The sequence below is a fragment of the Xiphias gladius genome, chromosome 3 (genome assembly GCF_016859285.1).
Source record: "Xiphias gladius isolate SHS-SW01 ecotype Sanya breed wild chromosome 3, ASM1685928v1, whole genome shotgun sequence".
NCBI classification, from domain to species: domain Eukaryota; kingdom Metazoa; phylum Chordata; class Actinopteri; order Istiophoriformes; family Xiphiidae; genus Xiphias; species Xiphias gladius.
This window is the reverse complement of record NC_053402.1, coordinates 1,713,440-1,734,981: the sequence shown is the minus strand read 5'-3', so window position 1 is coordinate 1,734,981 and position 21,542 is coordinate 1,713,440. Positions and strand designations below refer to the sequence as shown.

At 39.6% G+C, this 21,542-nt stretch overlaps 1 protein-coding gene across 1 annotated transcript; it reads right to left on the bottom strand.

Annotated features, from left to right (window-relative positions):
- Positions 1 to 1,127: 1,127 nt before the first annotated feature.
- scpep1 (serine carboxypeptidase 1) lies at positions 1,128 to 19,186 on the bottom strand. Its single transcript, XM_040123960.1, has 13 exons — positions 19,055 to 19,186; positions 17,979 to 18,118; positions 15,848 to 15,937; positions 15,286 to 15,441; positions 14,321 to 14,395; positions 12,774 to 12,846; positions 10,893 to 10,930; positions 10,634 to 10,762; positions 4,047 to 4,131; positions 3,784 to 3,897; positions 3,519 to 3,656; positions 3,241 to 3,404; positions 1,128 to 1,360 (listed from the first exon to the last, which is right to left on the bottom strand). Exons 1-13 carry the CDS (start codon positions 19,113 to 19,115, stop codon positions 1,298 to 1,300), a joined length of 1,326 nt encoding a protein of 441 aa, XP_039979894.1. The 5' UTR covers positions 19,116 to 19,186; the 3' UTR covers positions 1,128 to 1,297.
- Between the last annotated feature and the right edge of the window lie 2,356 nt (positions 19,187 to 21,542).

Below are 21,542 nucleotides of genomic sequence, written 5' to 3'. Positions count from 1 at the left end.
GAGGAGATTAAAAGGAAAGTATAATCGCTTTGGTGTCTGCAAAATTGAACATAGGTCGTATCTTAGCAATATTTCTAAATTGGTAAAAACAAGACTGGACTACCTTAGTGGTTTAAAATCAAGATTGTTGTCAAATAGTACTCCCAGATTTTAGGAATAAGGTTTAATGTTATTCCTGAAATCAGTGAGATAAGTATTTGAGAGTACAATGCTGCAGGACAACAACAAGGAGTTTAGATGCAGAAAACTGTACGGCGGGGTGTCCGCATGGCAATAAAAGGAGACACTGTGCCTGTCAATAAGATCACCAAGAGATCTATTACTAGTGCGTATTTGGTGTTTGTTGATTTGAGCAGAAAGTTCAACAAAAAAAAAAAAGGATAATTTTGGAAAACCGTATTTTAATTATTTTTTTAAACTATTGTGAATACTTGAAAGGAAAAAACTGACTACAGTATCTTGCTGGATGCTTTAAATAATGTGCAAAATATTCAGTAAGTGGAGATACTGTCTGAAATGGATTTGCTAAGTTCCTACATGTAGAAATGAATGATGGCGACCCCAGATCCCCTGCCACATCATCATAACAAAATAAACTGCAACATGTGATCATCCGTTTATTTCACTTCATTCTCAGATACAGTATTGACGTGTCTACATCCAGTTAACATATCGCAGGTCATCTTCCTGGAACAGCTGGCCACACCAGGTGGATCATGGTAAAGGAAGTGAATACTTTGATATTGCAAAAGGAAGAATTTTAAGAAAAATCTTTTTTTAATTAAAAAAAAAAAAAAAACTTATAAAAACCCCTTGCAGGGCAAGATGAATACTTTTCATAGGCACTGTAAACAAATTAACTTCATAATCTCCATTTTATCTTCCACAGTTCTTTATAATTTGATGCAAAGCTGCTCAAATGAAAGCTGAGACTTGGCACTTCGATACAGTCTACATTATTTTTATTTCTAATTGAATGTGCCGCAGCTCAGAGCCTGAAGAACAAATAAAGTGCAACTGTCCAAATACTTTAGGTCTGGATATGTAGTTTTCCAGGTTTCTCACATTCTTAGAATGAAAAGAGCATATTTGAAATGTTTACTGTACCAGAGAAGAAGAAACAAAAAGAAAAAAGAAACAGTCTTTATCGGTGTTACAGCTGAAATGTACACAGGTCTTTGTTGTAATCAAGGAGGACTAAGATTTTTAATTTGGTTTAGCAGAAAGTGAATTATAAAAAGGTCATGTGATTATTGTGATTGTCAGAGCCGTTCCAGCTGGCATCAGAGTGGGGGGATCAGACTTGCTGGGTGATCATCTTCATCATCTGCAAGGCCATAGGTCCCTGGTCTGAGGGAATCTGTCAATACAGGGGGAAAAAAAAAAAAAAAAAGACATTTATTTTGAAATAATACTTTTGAATTCTTGTACTATTTTTGTAACTCATGTTTCTATTGTGGAGTTTTTAGTTGGAAGTCCTCAACCCGCTGATCAGTTACTAAATAATGGTGTAAGAACCAGTTTGTGCTTTCCAGTTCACTCCCCACTGATTTATTGCATCATTATACCCCCCAACATTTGTCTTTTTATATAATGCCTGCCATCTTGACTTGTCTAATGCTTGGTGAAGATCCTTGTCCACCTTACAGGGGAGATATATTAAAGACATACTCTTCTAGTTAATAACCTCTTAACCATATGCCCCGTATTCAAAAGTGTTATGTCTACACTGTCACAAAATATTTCACAAAATATGTGAAACCTACGTTCGTCAACTTTGTGCTTTTTTGTTAAGCGATTGTTACTGTCAAACCTGCAAACTCAAGCGGGTAGAGAGAAGTCGCTGTCTCCCTAAGAGGCAAAATTTGCTTTGCGACGCACAGCTGTCAGTGTTCTGCCGCTGTCTCTGGGTCAGTGAAGCTAAAGTTAGCTTACCTTGGACGAGGCAACATTACCGTAGCTCAGTGAAACTAGGGTTTGATGGCACCCTATCCAATCTGACTCCACTGTCAAATCCATCTATCAAATCTGAATCCTTTTGAATCCCTTATCAAATCTCAGTAAGTTTAGCTTTCATCCTTTGCAAATAACGACAACTCGAGGGCTCAGCTTAGATCTGTAATCCCCTGTTGCTGGGTGAGAAAAACCAGAAATACTATAGTTTTTAGTGGTAGCTACTAAATTAATCAGCATTTACATTCATCAAGCTAGACTAATTTTCACAACCTGTTCCTACAACCTGGGAGACAACCTGAGATGTTGAATAAAAATTGAAATAATTACGGCTGCAAACAAATTTCCATATCGACTTATCACTTGGTCTCAAAAAAACAAAAGAAAACTGAGAAATGCCAATTACAATAGCCTAGAGCCCCATGTGACATCATCAAATGTCTTGTTTTGTCTGACCTACACTCCACACTTCCAAATTTTCTAACATTGTAAGACCTAGAAAAGTTGTGCATTCTCACAGTTGCCAGTTAATTTTCTTTCGATTGATTCACTGACGAATTGTTGTGGCTTCAGAGAGAGCAGCTTTAACACACTGACATACACCTGGTTTTTCACAAACTACTCGATCCAAACAACAGAGGTCCTGATTTAGAAATATGAGGTTAAGGAGCTCTAAAAATTTACTTGTTCTGCATAAAAAAAACTGAACTGTAATTAACATGCCACGACCGTCTAAAATCATTTCCCCTTGAGAAGAGTCGCTACTCTATTGAACAACAAAAACACAGTTCACTCGGAATCGTAGAGTGATGTTACACACCGATTTCACTTTTCAATCACAGTCTTTGGCAGAGTACAGTCAGTGGCTTTGAGAGAGCACATTAACCAACAGTCTAAAGATTGAGTGTAGCTGTTATGTAATTAACATTAATTAGCCACATGGTTACATAATCTACTGCAGGTGACGGTCAATTTGGCTGGCGAAATTGACCGGGATGGAAATTGGGATGGACCCAAAATGGAAGCAGCTATCAGGACCCATCCCTAAGCAGCCACATTAAGGTAACGGCAACCAAAAATAAAGGGTCTCATCTCAGTTTGCATCAAAAACATGTGGTTAAGGGCTGTCAATCGCAAGTGTGAAATTAATCTTTAAAAACAAACCAAAAAAAAAAAGTGGCTCATTGTGAAGTGTTTACTTAATAGTCTGAAATACTTGGTCCCGTATCCATATTCCTCATTTCCAGATATTTTTACAAATCAACACCACTGCAGCCAATTTCTTACCATGTGACCAGCTCTGAGGATCCAGTAGAAGGCAAAGTTCTTATAAGTCTTGTAGAAGGCTCCAGTAATGCCTGGGGAGATGGGGTCATACAGGGGAGTCCACCTCAGCTTGTTAAATCCAGGTATCCCCTCCCACTTCAGCTGCTTCAACCATAGCTCCTGACCTGTGACAAGAAGTACTGATTCATGTGGCAGAGCTGGAATTGGTTTACACTAATCTAGCACTGAATCCTGGGCCACACACCACACACCACAAGGTAATACGCTGAGAAAGTTACCCATGGTGTCCACTATGAGGTCCAGCTGTCCATTGTAGACAGTGACGTTGACTCCAGCGTTCAGCAGCTTGTTTACTATGTCCACCACTGGCCTCATGAAATCTCCTGCCATGTTGCTGAACACATCATTTGCCTGGCCTGGACACACAGCAAGACAGGAGAGGGAAAACCAAATATGACGGCGTAGCAGAGGAAAGATGGAAACATTTCTAAAAGGAGTGGGAAATTCTGATTCAGGACCGAGTCCTCTGCTCAGAAACAGTACCTCCCCAGGTGACATTCTGGGGAATGATACCCAGTTTCTCTCTGATTGGTCCATTCATCAGTGCACTCAGTGATTGCCTGTGGAGGGGACGGACGTGGCGTCGTGCCTGCAGAGCTGATGGAGGGATAAAAAAAAGGACAAATGAGTGTGGACCCCTGAAGAAAAATTACACTTAGACTTGAAATAATACAGAAACCCTGTTACATAATAAATATATTCTGTCCTCTGCTGACTGGATGCAATCATGTGGCACACTGTCTTACCAATGAAGTTCACTCCTGCTGAAGAGGTGAGTTTGTCATCCGCTTCCTTTGTGAGGATGTTGTAGAAGTTGACTCCGTTGGTGTTCTGATGAGAAAAACCAAAACAGGTCTACATCAAACCTCATGGTTCCTGTACGCAAACTGGTTTTTGACGACAGGATGCAGCACAGACATCATACTTTAAAAAGGGCAATATGGAAAAAATTAAAATCAAAATTCATTTCTGAGCACTGTCAAATTCAAAATGTTGTATTTGAACTTCCATAGTGAGAAATTATTCTTACGCTCATCTGATGGTCAATTTTCTTTTTTTGTTTTTTTTTACTACAACAGTAATATTAACACATTTATCTTATGTAACATTGATACTACTTACGAACCTCTCAGCCCCTTTGGATTCGATTTGAGTTAACATGCAGGAGGAAAGGAAACAACTGCACATAAAAAGCTACGGTATGTGTAACTGTTTGTTCACACTGTATTTTTGTCTTGCTGAGACACAGTTGGAATATGGTTACTTCTGTATATTGTGGATGCCACGGTTGGTGATGGTAGTAATTTTTGCATTAATTGCCGTTACTAGCTTTGGATAAAAAGACGGAGACAGAGTGGATTGTTAGTTTGTAAACAAAGTGCTGAAGTTGGTTGTGGATAATAGTGCGGATGTGAATTGCGGCAGATATTTGTTCATCTGTTGTGATGATCTTACAGTGTTATTGTGTGCACACTACTGGAAAAGAAAGCTAAGAAAGATCTTCATTCCCAACACCAGTACAACACCACCACCACCACAGACTACTGACACAAGGCAGGCTGCGTCCATGGGCTCATGCTGATGATGCCAAATTCTGACCCTACTATCTACCCTGCCTCTGCCGAAATGGAGATTTACTAGGCTACGTTTTTCCAGTCTCCAGCTGTCTGCTGTTGGTGAGTGTGTCCACTGCAGCCTCAGATTTCAGTCCTTGGCTGACAGGAGTGGAACCCGATGTGGTCTTCTGCTGTTGTAGCCTTCTGTATCTGTTATGAGTTATCAGAGATACTGTAACTGTTCTGTCAGCTCCAACCAGTCTGGCTTTTCTCCTCCAATTTCTCTCATCAAAACATGTTTCCGTCCACAGAACTGCTGCTCACTGGATGTTTTTGGTTTTTCGCAACATTCTGAATAAACTTGAAACTGTTGTGTGTGAAAATCCCAGGAGATCAGCAGTCTCAGAAATACTCAAACCAGCCTGTCTGGCACCAACAATCATGTCACAGTCAAAGTCACTCACATTTTTTCCTCATTCTGGTCTTTGATGTGAACATTAACTGAAGCTCCTGACCTGTATCTGCATGGTTTTATGCATTGCCCTGATGCCACATGATTGGCTCACTGGATAATTGCAAGAATAAGCAGGTGTACTGTAGTTCCTAATAAAGTGCTCACTGAGTTTAATTCAGGTTATTATCTCTTTATTTCAAGGCTCCTTATTTGCTTTAAATTCCCCTTAAGCAGACTCAGAATACTTGAAAAAAAAAAAAAAAAAAAGGCAGTTCATTCAATTTGTGGTCACACAAATCTAATTTTCATAAATAAATCAATCATGAAAAAATAAATCTGATATTTTGTCAACCTAACCCATCCTTAAAGCCTTCAAGCATCACAGGATACCAAAAAGTAAACTTCAACTGCCAACTGAGCTGGTTATGGAACTGTTACATACCTGCTGTTGCACAACACCGATGCCCAACCGCGCAGTATCTACCATTACTGGAGATACGGGCAGCAGCGGTAGCTGCACACGTGTGGAGAAACAAACTGCACCAGATTCCGAGCAATTGTGACCAGCAGGGTCTCAGAGATCCTTAAAATATCTCATGCAACTCACTGGAGATGTGAGAGCACCTTATGCAACCCCTGCAGATCTTGCTTCCATGAGAGTTGGTGCAGTGTCACTCCGTAAGGATGCAAAATATATATCTAGTCCAGAGTGTGGGTCCGGGCACGTATTTCTGTTCGAGAGAGTAGTAACCGAGCCCGACCCAAACCCAACAGGCACTCTGTTTTTTATGTCCGAACCCAACCCAAGCCAGATGCAGTTAGTGTAAGCTGAAGCACTGAGTTTGTTTTACCCTCTCAAGCAGTTGTTGTTTCAATGGTCACAGCTTCCCTGTTTACCCTGAATATACATGTGTGGGTACCTTGCAAATGACTGTCAAAAGGCATTGTTTTATAGAGACTATGGCTAGATAGTTTTAACACACACACACACACACACACACACACACACACACACACACACACACACACACACACACACACACACACACACACACACACACACACACACACACACACACACACACACACACACACACACACACACACACACACACACACACACAATATTTGCAATTTCATCAGCAGTTCTTCACACATATAGTAGGCTGCAGTTGCACTGCTGTGTTGAACACTAACACCACCTATGGTTAGCTTTTGCCAACCATAACTCATGAGCTGAAAATAGGAACATTAACTTAACCAAATAACATGCACCACAGAAGACATCAACAAAAGTATTTTAACATATAGTTAACCTGCAGTCTGTGAATGTTAAGAGACAACGTTAAAATGCAGCATTTCAAATAAAATTTGAGTCTTACCATTAACAATTGTCAAGTTTTCATCTTCATGAACTCTTTAACTCAACTGTAACCGTCACTTGAAACTTCAAATAAACCACGATGGTTGGATTATGTTAAGTTTTTCCTGGAGGAAGAGAATAGCATCCACCGTGGATGGTTTCAGTGCTGTTCTCCTCTAGTCGATTGTTCCTCCAGCAATGCTACGGTTCTGTCCGCTGCTGCTGCTGCTAGTTGGAATGGCCAGAATTCCTCGACCAAGTACACCTAGCTTCAGGTAAGTGAGGTAGTGTTCTTGCCACCAGCCCAAAAGATCCATGTTGTTGTGCATGAGAAGTTCTACTTCATCAATGATATATGGCCAAAGGAGAAGCCAAAGGAAAGTGGCAATTTTGTGTTGGTCCCTTATCTCTTTCGTGTGATCATGTTGAGATGCCTCTCAAGGATGACTGCCTGGTAAGGGGTGTCTGTTGTTCTACTACAGTCCTTCATCCTTCAGCCACTCGAACCAGAGGAACACTAGGTTTAGGGTTGTGTACTGGTCTCCTTCAAGTTCACGCTGGGCCTCCAAGAATGCTCGCAGGAACTCAACAAGAAAATAAAGCACAACTGGGGATAGGCCATCGATCCGCCAACTTTCTCCACGGCCTTCAAGCTTTTAGCTCTTGGTACACCAAACAGAGTTCAAAGTCAGATACAGTCCTGGTTGAAATTATTGACACCCCTGAATTTTAAGCACAGAATTTAGAAGATCTTCAAAATTAAACGCAAGTTCTTTGCAATTTTGTTTAATTAGAATATTTAATAAAATGTCCAAAGTACTGAAGAACAAAACAAAACAAAAAAATTCATATAGTGAAATAAACACTGACATAAAATGTACACAAAACAATTATTGGCACCCCTTTGATGAATTTAAATTAGCTCCTCCAACAAAATAAAAAACAATTTTCAGTGTTCACATGACCTGAATTAACCAATTAGTGATGGTTTCAGTGCATAAGAGAGACTGATTTGCTAAAACTTTCCTAGATAAGCCACAGTCTTTCTGGGATAATGTTCTGTGGACAAATGAAAACCAAAGTAGAGCTCTCTGGGAACGCAGCGCTTCAGTTTGTTTATAGGTGATGAAATGAAGCCCAGAAGGAAAAGAACGCCCTACCTACAGTAAAACATTTTGGAGGTTCTATTGTGCTGTGGGGCTGCTTTGCTGCCTCTGGTGCTGGAGGCATTGAATGTATCAAAGGAATGATGATATCAGAAGATTACCAAGGTATTTTAGAGTCAAATGTGTTACCCAGTGAAAACTAGGTTTGAGGTGAAGGTCTTGGGTCTTTCAGCAGGACAATCATCCAAAGCAAACATCCAGCAGCATAAAACAGTGGTTAAAAAAAGGAAAAAATGGACTGTTTTAAACTGGCCAGCAATGGGTCCTGACCTAGATCCCATGAAAACGGTTGGAGAGAGCTGATATCTTCCATTGCAAAAAGGACTCTAGATGGCTACAAGAAACGTGTAGAGGCTGTCATTGTTAACAAAGGTCTACAACCAGATATTATTGAAGGGTGCCAATAATTATGTTGGGGGTACATTTTGCGTTTATATTATTTCACTATAATGCAAGTTTTGTTTTTTATTTTCTTTTGTTTAGTAACTTTGGACATGTTATTAAAATATTTTGATTATAAAAAAAACTTTGTGTATTTATTTTTGTAGATATTCTAAATTCTGTACTTAAAATTCAGGGGTGCCAATCATTTCAACCAGGACTGTAGACTATGCTTAATCTTGAGTCTCCCATTTGCATCACTGATTTTGGCCTATGTGACTTAACCCGACCCAAACCCGAAAATCATTTCTAAGTTTTTGTCTGAATCCGGCCAGACCCATTGGGTCCCACCAGGTTCCATCAGGCTCGGGTCAGGTATAAGCCCGCTAATCAGGTCCACAAATCCTGATGCTGCCAGAGGAGCAGTGGCCCGCAAATCCAGATTGTTTGAGAGAAAAACCAGAGCAAGGTGACTGAGGCCAAAACAAGTATCTCAGGTAATGCAGTTTATGCCAAAGAAGAAAATGATACATTGACGCACTTTGTCTATTCCATCTCATCCTGGTATCATCTGAAAAGCGAGATGGCCTCTTCTCAGCACAATTTCGCTGAGGTCTACAGAGGGTTAACTGTACTAGTGAAGTGTGAATTGTGGGACCTTATATGCACACAGGTGTGTGCCTTTCTAAACAATGTCCAATCAACTTAATTTTCCACAAGAGGACTCCAATCAAGTTGTAGACATCTCAAGGATAATTAAAAGAGACAGGGTGCACTTGACCACAATTTTTAGAGTCACAGCAAAAGGATCTGAATACTTTTGTAAAAGAGAGATTTCAGTTTTTGATTAATAAATTTGCAAGAAATTTCTAAAAACATTTGTCATGACGATTATTAAACTTAGATTGATGGAGGAAGAAAACGGCAATTTTATCAATTTAAAGTTGTATCTACAACACAATAAAGCGTCCAAAAAAAGTGATGCTGATGCTTTCTGAAGCCACTATATGTCTGAAGACTCCAAGCATCCAGTCACACTGGCCAAAAACCTCCATGTTTCTTACATCATCATCAGAAACATTGGGAGGTTTTTTGCCAGGTGCATAAGGAAGTAGGTCACAGTGGTAGAAACCAAATTCTGGCAAGGATACACCAGAAATATTGCATTACTGGCATCAGTGTGTCTATGAGGAAGATCTGTATGGCGACGGGTACAAGGAGTTCCAGGCAGTCCACAGTATATGCCATACAATAGGATATCTCTAGATGAAGAAGTGGGTGCCCAGCTAGGATGAATCCAAAAGCTCAACACAGAATGCTCAGTGAGGTAACGAAGAACACCAAAATAAGAGTTAAAGGCTTAGAGAAATCATTGGAGGAGTTTGCATGGATGCATGGAGCATGGTGTCCATGGAATGACATCAAGGAGCAAGCAGCTGTTCTCCAAAAATGAAAAAACAGAACAGAACAAAACATCACTGTGTGCCTTAAGTTCACCAAAGAGCACCTTGACACTCTACAACACTTCTGGGAAATGTTTTGTGCACTGGTGAAGATAAGGCTGAATTTCTTTGGCAAGAACACACAGCACTACATATGGCATAAACATGGCGCTGCACACCAACATGAAAACCTCATCCCAGTGGTGATGTACGGTAGAGGGAGCATCATGATTTGGGACTACTTTGCTGCCTCTGGACCTGGACAGCTCGCCATCATTGAGGCGGGAATGAAATCCCAAGTTTATCTTCTAAGATACGTTGATAATGTCAGGGTGGCTGTTCACGAGCTGAAGCTCTGTAGAAGTTGGGTGATGCATTGGGAAAATGACCCTAAATCTACTACAGAATGACTTCAAACAAAGAAAATCCACCTTTTGGAGGGTTCCAGTCAGAGTCCAGACCTTATACCAATGAAGATACTGTGCTATGACCTCAAGAGAGCCATTCACCAGACAAGAATATGGCTGAGCTGAAGAATAACTGTAGGAAGAATGGTCCAAAATTCCTCCTGAATGTTGTGCAGGTCGGATCTGCAGCTACCAGAGGCTTTTTTCTGAGGTTACTGCTGCAAAAAGAGGTTCGAACAGTTATTAAAGGGAAGGGAAGGGTTCACTTCCTTTTTCCACCCTAATTTTTTTAATAAAAGGCCTGTTTTTATTACAAGCGTGTTTCACCGCCGTTGTACTTTCTGCAGTTAAGGTAAATCAAGGCCACGGCCAGTATTTCAGATTTTACAGCATATACAGCAACTGTATATGCAATTTCAGCATATACAGTATATTAAAAAGTACAGTCCTTTGTATTTACTGATACACTATAAATAGATTCCTGTATATGACAAAGTGAACCTGTTCGTATCAAGCAGTGCAGCGTACAGATTTTGTTTTGCTGCGAGTCCTCTGTGTACCAACCTTATCCACCACAGTTTCAGCCTCAGACCACAGCTCAGTGGCTTTTTGAAACTGTTGCTGATCCACAGCCTGCTTCACCTCCTTCGCGGCATTGTTGACGTTCGCCAGGCCATAATCATCCAGCAGCGACTATACGGCAGAGAGACACAGCCAGTCTTTCCACAGTCAGATGAAAACTCAACAGACCCGCTTGCTCACAAAAATCTGTTTTTACCGAACATTTTTAAACAGAAAATGTTGCCCATTGTTTGTTACTTACAGTAGTGTAGAGGTATGGTCCCCATGTCATGACAGAGTCTGTGGATGAAGCACAAGTCTTACAGTGAGAAGTTTTGTAATTTCTCCACTGAAAAGTTAAAGATAAATCCTTTTCTCTTCTGGTCAAGGTTCTGGTCAATTAGCTGAGTACACTCCTGGTCACTATCACTAAATTACAGATCTATCCATTTAATACAATTTTATTTGTTTCTAGCCAAAGTCTAAGAAGCTTCTTGACACTGGGAGCCCTCTTTTCATTCAGTATCTGGATACACAATCTTGCGGCCCTATATGAGCATACTCCCTCTTCCATGTTTCATGGTTGGCACTCTGCAGTGACTGTGGTAGTCATGCTTGACCCCATCTGATCCAAACAAATTTATTTTGATGTCATTTGATCAAAGAATGTGCTGCCAATATACACCAGGCCTCTTTTCATGTTCTTTGGAAAAGTTTAATCTTGCAGTTTTGAGAGCAATAGTTTTCTTTTAGATGCAATCTGCAGAGGTTGACTTCATGCAATGTCCTCCACTCTCTGTGATCAGTCACTGAAACACCAGTTTCCGTAGATGATCCTTGTGCCAAGTCAGAAGCCCTTACCTGTCCATTTTTCAATGCAAGGGTAAAAGCATGCGCCTTCTGTTATTGGTAGTATGCCTCTCCCTATACCCCCTAACCACTGCTGCAGCTTGTGTTTCAGCTTATGTTCAGTAGCTAACTGATGCTCCTGCACCCTCTCCCATCTTTATGAAGTCTGACAATCTGCTTTCTTACTTGGTCAGACGGTTCCTTACAATGTGGAGCCATATTGCATTAGACACAACCAGGGCCATAACGGAGGAAGTTGTGTGTTCACAGATTATTTTATAACATTGTTCGTGCGGTTAGCTTGAATCGGAAATTACAGGTGTAAAATCACATTTGCTGCAGTGGTCACAGGGGTACTCACTTTTGATGCATTGATGTTCTTTGGGCCTTATTTCAATGTAGTCTATCTAACCTGTTTGTTTTTAATTATACATAAGATGAAATACCCTACACTTCAACTTAAAAATACAATTATTGTACGATGACACAGTTTGAACGAATAATTCAACATTTTAGTCATGTTGCAGGAGGGTGTACTCAGTTGTGTGGTATACTCTAAGTAATAACCCCTGATACATTCCTACTGTAATAACTTCCTTCAAAAATTTGGCATTTTCATTTTCATTTGCTAGGAGGTAAGCACGACATCTTGCTGAGCACAGTCTATAAACACACTCATTACTGTTAATGTGTTCTGGAAAAATGTTTAAAATCCAGCTTTAAAAGTGGGATTCCTGCCAGTCCTTACCCTCCTGAGGCTAATGTTACTCTGTGGTCTTCCGTGGCATATTTTCTCAATTTCTCTCTTTGATTGTCAGTGCATTTTACAGACAGACATCTGTTGGCAATCCTACCCAGTGATAGTGTCTTTGACATCTAATACATAGCCGCCTGAAATTCTTTGAATGCAGCAAAATATGACACCGAGTGTGAAGTGTGATTTAAGTGGTTTCATTATTTCCGGGTCCTCATGCAAAAGCAGCAGTCATCTTCCTCTATAACAAGTCCAGTGAATCAATTAAAGGGTTTCAGTGGTTTATTGAGATTGGTTTGAACTTGTTTGAGGACAGACAGTAAAATTTAACTTGCGCTGATGCTTTGTAAACATAATTGATGAAAAATCTATGTATAAAAGGCTTTGCAATTGCGTCATATACATGGAATTTGAAAGTCTCTTAAGCATTATGACTGTTCTAAAATCCAGATGTGTAACATTCCAGTAGGGTTGTTTTTGATTATAAACTTGTACTTAGGTTGAGGTATACAGTAGGTGTAAAGACTAAATGATACTGACCCACTGGGGAAATCCATGAGTCTCCAAGTGCCACACCAGCAAAGCTGCATTTCAGTGTTCCTTGTGCTATGGCCTGCACAGACAAGAGAGACAGATTAAAAAACACACCACATGGTGTTGACCTCATCTCTACTAGAAACTCATCTACGTCAAAAAGATGGAGGATATTCAAGCGCATTCTGCTTATTAGATTAACACGTGTTTAACTGAAAATTAACCTAAAGGGGACACTAGACGTCAAAAATTCTCTAAAAATTCTTTAAAATCTTTCACTAGGAACCTTGCAAATCCACACTAAAATCAAGACCAGAAATTTCAGAGCCCCCAAGCTATTTACTGCATCTGGCTTTCAGTTTACTGGAACAATTTCAGGACTTTACTAAATGACATTTTGTGAGTGTTACTAAAGTAATAAATGGCAGGCCTCTGGAGCTTTCTGTCCACACAGTCAACCACTGCTGACTGTAAATCCTGTATACTTGAGGAAATACAAGTGGCCAGTTCCATCTTCTTTTCAGACACAACTGAAACATTTTATACATTTTTATAAACGATAGTGTAGCACCTGAGACATTGACAGAACTACAGTATAAGCTACAGGACCAGTTCTAGGTTTGAAGGAGAATAGTGGATCAGAGACAAGAACCTTTAAATAAATAAAACAGGCAGTTTACTAACAAACATGGAACATGCATGTACATAACACAACACATACAAATAGTCACAATAAATGGAAGGTTTCACATTTAACCCCTTTTGTTTTTAAATTAGTTTTGTCAACTCTATATTCATTTAAGTTCAAACTGGTCTGTATTTCCTTAGTTTAACAACTTTAGACTTTAAACAGGTTAAACCTGTTTATTTTAGCCGTTTCCCTTTGAGTTAACTCTTTGTATTTCAGGGGAAATACAAAAATACTGGTAACCAGTGTGTGTTGGCTCTGCAAGAGGAAAAATAAAAACCATCCATCATCTAAAATTAAATTTATCTCTTTTACTGACCTTAGACAAACTTCCTTTAGGTTACTTCATTGAACTGTTGGCAAAACACTTTTTTTTAAAAATATAAATTTCATGACATAAGTAGGTCCCAGTGTTTGACTCTGTCAGCATTGGCCTTGCGAGGTAGATGGCGTGTTGAGCCATTTCCAACTCATGAAATGACAATTTTCTATAACTTTATTATGAAATGTCAATATCAACACCAGCATTGATGTGTTTCATCACAGTACAGTCAAATTTAGTTTAGGGCTAAAAAAAAAAAAAAAAAAAAAAAAAGACATGGTCAAGTACCCCTTTAAGAATTCACATAAAACCAACATAAAGTGTTTAATTTTTTTGAGTAAGATTGTTTTTGTCACAAATAATTTATTTCTATTTTTATTCTATTTGTAACCTTGGTTACAGTAACAAAAACATCCTGTTTTGCAAGCAAACCATTTATGGATGGTTATGTTTTTTGCCTAGTCATCCATCATATGACAGTTTTGTGACATGGGGACCAACATCAGTGAGCTCAGAAGGACCTGAAGGGGACAGCGAACTCACCTTGATGAGTTCCAAGGAGATAGCAGCTGCCATCTTCCCCCCATATGACTCAGAGAAGATATAAAAGGGGATGCTCTGAAGAGAATAAAATTACCATCAGTTCAAACTTATCAGTGGCATCTACAGTACTGTATGATATGTATATATGAACCTGTTGAGAAAGCCTTCAGCTTGCTTGAATTTAATCCTGCAATAACTGATTTTTTTGTCCACTTGGAGGTAGCAGAAACAGGCTATTAACAAAACATTGACACATCAACACAAGTTGATATGGTGAACTTGTTAGCAAACAGTAGCTGCTATTTACACCTCCAGCAATTATGGAGCAACATTACTATTCATTTGTAGTCAGGTTTCTAGCCACCCAGCAAATATAAATCTAACATTCCCTCACTTTTAGCTCTATTTTCGGTCTCCACCAGCTCCTGAGGGAAATATCTTGCTCTTTCGCTGCTAAGTGCTCCCCCCATAGTCTCCATCGGGTCCTCTGTGTGTCTACTGCTTGGTAATGAGCAGGTAGCGTAAAGCTGGTTTTTAGAGCTTTCTTCTCCAAAAACAGCGCTACGAGATTGGTAAACCAAAATACCAATATAAAAAGAATATATTAAAAAACCAAAATAGTAAAGTTGTGCGTTGGACGGCTAAACAATGAGCTGAAACTCACTATGAAGCTCTGTAAAGCTGTCGGGGAGCTACAGATTCAGCTGAAAATTCTCTGTAGGTGAAATGGGTCACTCTTAGCGAGTGACCCATTTAAACTTTTAGACACAAGCTTCATAAGTTTGGTAAACCAGACCATAATGCCACTGATAAGTGGGTTGCACCATTTAGGTTCCTGGGGATCTCAGGACTCTACAAAGACAATTAAACCAGAGATAACATGCTCAGTGGGACTCCTGTGGAATACCATAACATCATGCTACAGTGAAGCAAACTGGACTGTTGTCAGCATCCAGCTGGCGTACCTGGAACTCAGCGTTCTCAGTAAAGAAGTGTTTGAGCAGCACCAGCATGTCGGAGGCCACCATGGCCACATTGGTAGCATAGCCGTCAGGCCTGTCGGTGTAGCTAAAGCCAGTGCCCACGGGGTTGTCTACAAATAACACACTGGCTGCCTGTACCTGAAAGAGCCAACACACACACACACACACACACACACACACACACACACACACAATATAACAGCATCTTAACCTGCATTTCCTTCATTTCATCATTTTAACAGACTTTATTTGGAACATTGTTACAATACAAGACCTTTTTCGAGTAACAAAAGGAAATAATCTGTTATAATTACGTATAGGTGTGCATTAAAGGATTTCAACACACAAGGCAGGAAATTACTCAAAGAGAAGCACATGATTGTCTTCCATGCACTGGGGGAAATTTAGGAGAATTTTTAGTTTAAGTTCCAACTTATTGTAGTATTTTGATCTCTGGAGTGTTCCAGAAACTGTTTTCTGGTCACTAAACAGCTAGTTGAACAAAATGCCAATTCCTTTAAAACCTTAAATGCAACCATCTTACCCAGCTTGTGTTTCTGGGCTTTAGGTCGCTGTTCAACGGTCCAATCTCTTCAAAGTTCCCAAAGCCACTTCCTGATCCTCCTGGTCCACCCTAAAGACACATGGACATATATCCTCATCATTTTCAAACAGTAAGAGAAGAGGTTATATCTAATAGAGCAAAAGCTAAATACACAGCTGTATGCAAAAGTTTGGCCACCCCTGGACAAATTACATATTCAACTGATTTTTGAACTGACACACCTTTGGTGCTTGTGGCCAATCAGCTCAACTTTATCTGTCCACAGCGCTTGTTTCTAAAATGACTTATCCAGATGTTGAGTTACATATTTCAGACGTCGACTTCTGTGATAAGGCTGCAGGTAAGGTTTCCTTCTGAGGACTCCTCCATTTAGACCCTGTTTGTGCATCAACGCTGCATCACTACTCCTGTGTCAGCTAAACCTCCCTGGAGGTCCTCTGCAGTCATATGGGGATCTTGCTTTGCCTTTCTGCCCAGCAGACCTGCAGTTTTATTACTAATTTTCATGTGTGGAAATTTCAAGCTGGAAGCACTTTGATATCCTTTTATAGCCGCCCCTGCTTTGAGGGCATCAGTTATCTTCATTTTCAGATCTTCAGTCAGTTGCTTGGAGGAGCCCATGGTTGATGAGTGTTACTAGAGGGTTTGAAGAGTCAGAGAGTTTATCAGCTCTGGCAGTGTCATCCGCTGACAGTTCTTCACCTGCTTTGCAAGTCCTGAGGAATCAATTACGGCCTGATGAGTTAATGAAGTTCTGTGTGTTTTACAATTTGAATCATATTTAAACCTTTGTACATGCCACAATCACTGTTCAAGTTTTTTTTATTTTTCAAGTTCATGAAATAAAAAGTAACAGGGCATTGACATTTGAAGAAAGGCTAATTTTTAATGCCTATTTTGCTGCAGCGGTTGTATTTACTTTTGCGCAGGGGTGGCCAAACTTTTACATACAAATGTGTGTGTTTAATAAACTTTTATTTCAGATTATCTGTCTGCTATACAATTTCCTGGGGAAAACTCATTTATGCATTAATACAATCCACAGAAATTTTGTAGCTAATCTGTTACCAAGATGACTGGCTCAATTTTTTAACTTTGAGGGTTGGCTCCAAACCACTTCATTATTGACTTCCTCTTCTGTTACTAAAAAAAAAAAAAAAGGTACCAACATTACTCTTACTCATTCAGTGTCACCACCAAAAGCTTTTTTTCTAGTTAACTGGAGATGTGAATCAGCCACCTTGCAGTTATAACTCAACTTGTTTAAATTTACAATGTGTAAGGTTATTTACATCAGATCCTGTGTGTGTTACTGGTAACCATTTCAAAGGCAAACCAGGGATTAAAACTTCTGAATGCAAAATCCTATCTTTGCAGCAGACATTGCTTTCCATATTTCTCATGCTTACGTCATATGAAAATCAACTTGCAGAGGCTTAAAACCTGCTTCCATTAGCATCTTGGTATTGCATTTCTATCAAGCTGGACTTGTGACAAACAGATTTAAAAAAAAGATATGGTCAGGAATGGTCAAAACTGAGGCAGCAGAACCTGAGACATCACTGGGCACTTTAAAGATAAATTATATTTCCCATAATGCAACTTAATTGCATCTTTTATTAGACCTCCTGACAATACAGGGGGTCTAATAAAAGATGATAAATACCCAAGTCTGTCAAACTCCATGCTCCAAGTTTGTAATGCTGGCTTCATTATAAATGTGTAATCTCCAAACCCAAGCTGTGGTCATTTGCAATCGCCAATCTTTCAGTGGCCTAGTAGTACTCCCCATGCCTAGTAAACTGATCTTGCTGTGTAAAAATTGGTTGAGTTGTGCCTCAAAGCTGCTTTGCCAAACAACAAAGATCCAACTTGGACAAGAATACAAGCAGACGTGGGGGCTCATTGCAAAGTATTGCCTAAATGACCCAATCTCCACTGGAAGCTGGGCAAAAACACATTGAGAGGCATAGGACATACACCATGCTTTGGAAGATTATACCAAAGCATCTGTGATTTGTTGTAAAATAGTTAAAAACCTGCAGAAACACTGGTGTGGTCTTTTAATTTCAGTTGTCAGTAGAAGTCAGTGGACCTAATCGTGTCTTACCTGCAGCCACATGATCAGAGGCAGGTCCCTGTATCCAGCGGACTGGCTGTCAGCATAATACAGCCAATAGAACATGTGGGCCCCGTCTCTCACTTCCACATAGTCCCAGGCTTCCTTGCCCACCAGGGGACTGGGGAACCCTGCGTGGGATTCAATTCAATTTGCTGTTGTAACTTGCTATTCAGTTGCAGTGTTACTGACACAACAGTTCTACTACGGTTGCATCTAGGTTTTAACTGATTGTAAATTTTAATGGTAAAATAGAAGTCTAAAAATGTACAATCTATAATATATGTTGAGCTAGCTATCTAGCTATATTATAGATTGTATATTTTATTATATCGTTATATATTATATTGTTATATATTATATTGTTATATTTCAACATGTAAATTTAATTATAGCAACTGGAAGACTGTTAAAACAAGTTAAGACTAGCCAATATGCAGCCTATATTCAAAAACTCACTTTTAAAGTCCATTTGGTCCAGTTTTAAAACCGTAACCTTTTCAGCTGCACTACAATCATCCCCACGTAATCTCCAGTCTTTGTGTGATAACTATAGGAATTTTCCTATCAACGTTTCACTGCAGGGGACAACCTGACACCTGTATTAATGTCCGCAGAGTCACAGTGTTGAAAGCGCTAACTTTAGTGACTTTAGTAACTTTAAGCCTTGTTTAACAAGCTAAAAACCCAGCCGAGATTTTGATCTTCTCCCGACGTAAACTTCTGCCAGTTGACGCGCTGCGACGAGCGCTTTGATACGGACTGTGTGAACGAGGAAGCGAACCGCCTGGACGGACGGCTTCTTCAGGCTCGGCGGGAGGAGACAGAGAGAAACTCGGGGTTTCGCTGGAGGAAACCCTGCCAGCGAGCGGCTTCGAATCACAGAGTAAGAAACCTCGCTGAGCTGGAGTTAGAGTTATCTGTGTGTCTGGAAAGGAGAACTCAAGAGGGTCCAGGCGTAAAGTTATACGAATCCAGTATCTCTTTACTTGTTATGTGTGACTTTGGCTGGCTAGAAAACGTTAGGTTTAAGCATTTGGAACGGCACTACAGGCCATAAGTCATACCTTTATTGACGATAACGGCGAGCAAGAGCGACACACTTAACGATGCTTCTGTCAGGCCCATTGTTGAGACTCAAACGTGCGGGTGGCTCTGCTCCGCGGAGCTTTATTGTTACGAGCAATCACATGACCACACCCGGAGTCAGCTGACCCACCTCCTGTTTTTCTCTCCCTCGCCCTCAGTTTTAAAATGACCTTTGCGAGGTTCCATTGTGTAGGTCCGTCACCATCAACCGAAGGAAAGGGGGAACAAACAACCAGGCGAAATATATCATACACAAGCTTGATTTCAGCACACAAAGGAATACACGGATAAACTGTGAATTTAACAGAAGTGAGACATAGTTTTACACAGGTTCAGGTAAAGCAGGACCTACAAAGGCCTTCTGATGTCAGATGACGATGTGCTTTGGTGTTGCCTGCTCCTAAAATTTCAATAAACTAGTACAAACCAAACAAGACTTCATACAAAGATTTATATATAAAAATTAATGAATATATATATATATATATATATATATATATATATATATATATATATATAAAGAGAGAGAGCGAGAGAGATAATTGTACTAAACTTTCTTATTTTGTAACGAATCAACTGAAAGTCCTACCTCCACCCCAACAGAGGGCAGTGTTGTGAGTGAGTTGAGTTTAAAGAGGACACTGGTCAATGACTTCCTGTAAAGCACTTGTCCTTCACAATAAAAGGCCAAAAGTCTAGCGTTTTAAGATAACTGTAAGAAAGAGATTTGTTTAAAATCTTTATGATCATCAAGAGATTAGAATTTAAATGTTATAAAAATGGGAAAAAACTCACATTTTTAAATCCTTTTGCACTGCAAATATTAGATTGAATAGCAGCCATATCAAATACAGCCTAATGTTTTCCTTAATACATCCACGACTGTTAGAATGGAGGGCACCATACAGATTAGCTGTGACTGCTACTCCACTGGTTGTAAGGCTTATTCATGTCAGCCCTGTGATGGCCTAGCAGCCTGTCCAAGTTGTACCCAGCCTCTCCCCTATTGTCAGCTGGGGGGCGCTTCAAGCAGGTCACAATTAAAACACACAATGTCAGCAAAAAGTGTATGTTATGGGCAAAAGAAAATGATATTTATATACAAAGTGAAATCAGTCAAGTAAGAGCCAGTGGTTAAAGAGTTGGATAGCTTTTAGCAGACTATTCAATTTGGCTTTAAAGTTACTAATAGAACTGCACCTCTTTTCTGTTGAGTTGTGGCTTTCAGAGTGCTGTCTGTCCAAATGTAGTATGAGGAATTTTATAGAGTTCTCTGAACAAAAGTAAACAAAGTCACATGATGGAGGAGGGAGCAAGCCATTTAAAATTTTATACTCGAGACACAAATTTGAGCTCAGAAGATGACGATTCTCCAGCATCATACAATGAGGATATTTTTTTTATCTAAAATGTTCAAGGTTTGTCTGTACAAGGACTTGAGTGGTTTAACGACTGTTTCACCCGAATGCTCTGAGCTTGTAATACAAACAAAAGAACACAATGGAAAGGATCATAGGGCGAATAAATGTCTTATCTGCACCCATAGAAAGACAGTCCCTAATTTGTCGATAATTGAAAGGGTCCGTCATGATTTTTGTGTGTTAAATAGGTTGAAGAGAGAAACTGTAAGTCCAGTAGATTTGAACACTCTTATCAAAGGACGTAAGAAGGGAAAGCTAATTGGTCATTCTATTGCAACATCAGTGCACAGCAGCAGAGCTAGCCTCTGCCATTTTGGACTGAGGGCAACTGTCAATTCTATCAAACCTCAGTGAACTTAATGAGAAAGTTACAAATGACTACAGTTCAAAAATAATGTATAGTAAAACAGAACTATAGAAGCATTTTCTAAGTGTGTGTGTGTGTGTGTGTGTGTTTGCTGTACAAATTGCTGGTGATTGGTGTTATTTTTGGACTTTATAACCATGAGAAAATTCATTGACCTACGGGTGCAATGGGAGTGAATGGGAGCTTTAAACATCTTCCGGAATTGGACTTTAATACATTATGGTATGTAACTAGTACACTCTACATGCGATTGTAATGAGTCACAGTGCAATAGTCACCATTTTACTGTAAAATCTGAGTACGGTTTGTAGTGTGTACCAGTACCAACTTATAAATACAACGGGAGTGAATGGGCTTCCATATACTTGTATGCAGTATTGTAACTCAGAGACTGTATGTCATCATAATGAGCTTATGTGAAGTTGGTAAAGTGGAGCAATATGTAACAATGAGCATTCTGAAATATCAGTGGAGTCTGTTCTGTCCGGAAATATAAATACAATGGATGTCTATGGACGTGTTTATATATGAAGTTTAACAGTTATCAGTAAGAAAAGTAATAGCATCCATCTACAAATAATTACACATGATCTGACAGTCTCAGTAGCATTTCAACTGTGGGAAGAGATCTTTTTGATCACGTTTCTTTTTTTAAGAATAAATCATTAAAAATACAAA

Coding starts and splice junctions, on each gene's coding strand:
- scpep1 (XM_040123960.1), bottom strand. CDS start 19,115: ATGGGCCTGACAGAAGCATCGTTAAGTGTGTCGCTCTTGCTCGCCGTT. Junction 18,119..19,054: donor CGCCGTTATCGTCAATAAAG/GTATGACTTATG, acceptor AATCCCACGCAG/GGTTCCCCAGTCCCCTGGTG. Junction 14,396..15,285: donor CTGAGAACGCTGAGTTCCAG/GTACGCCAGCTG, acceptor TATTCTCTTCAG/AGCATCCCCTTTTATATCTT.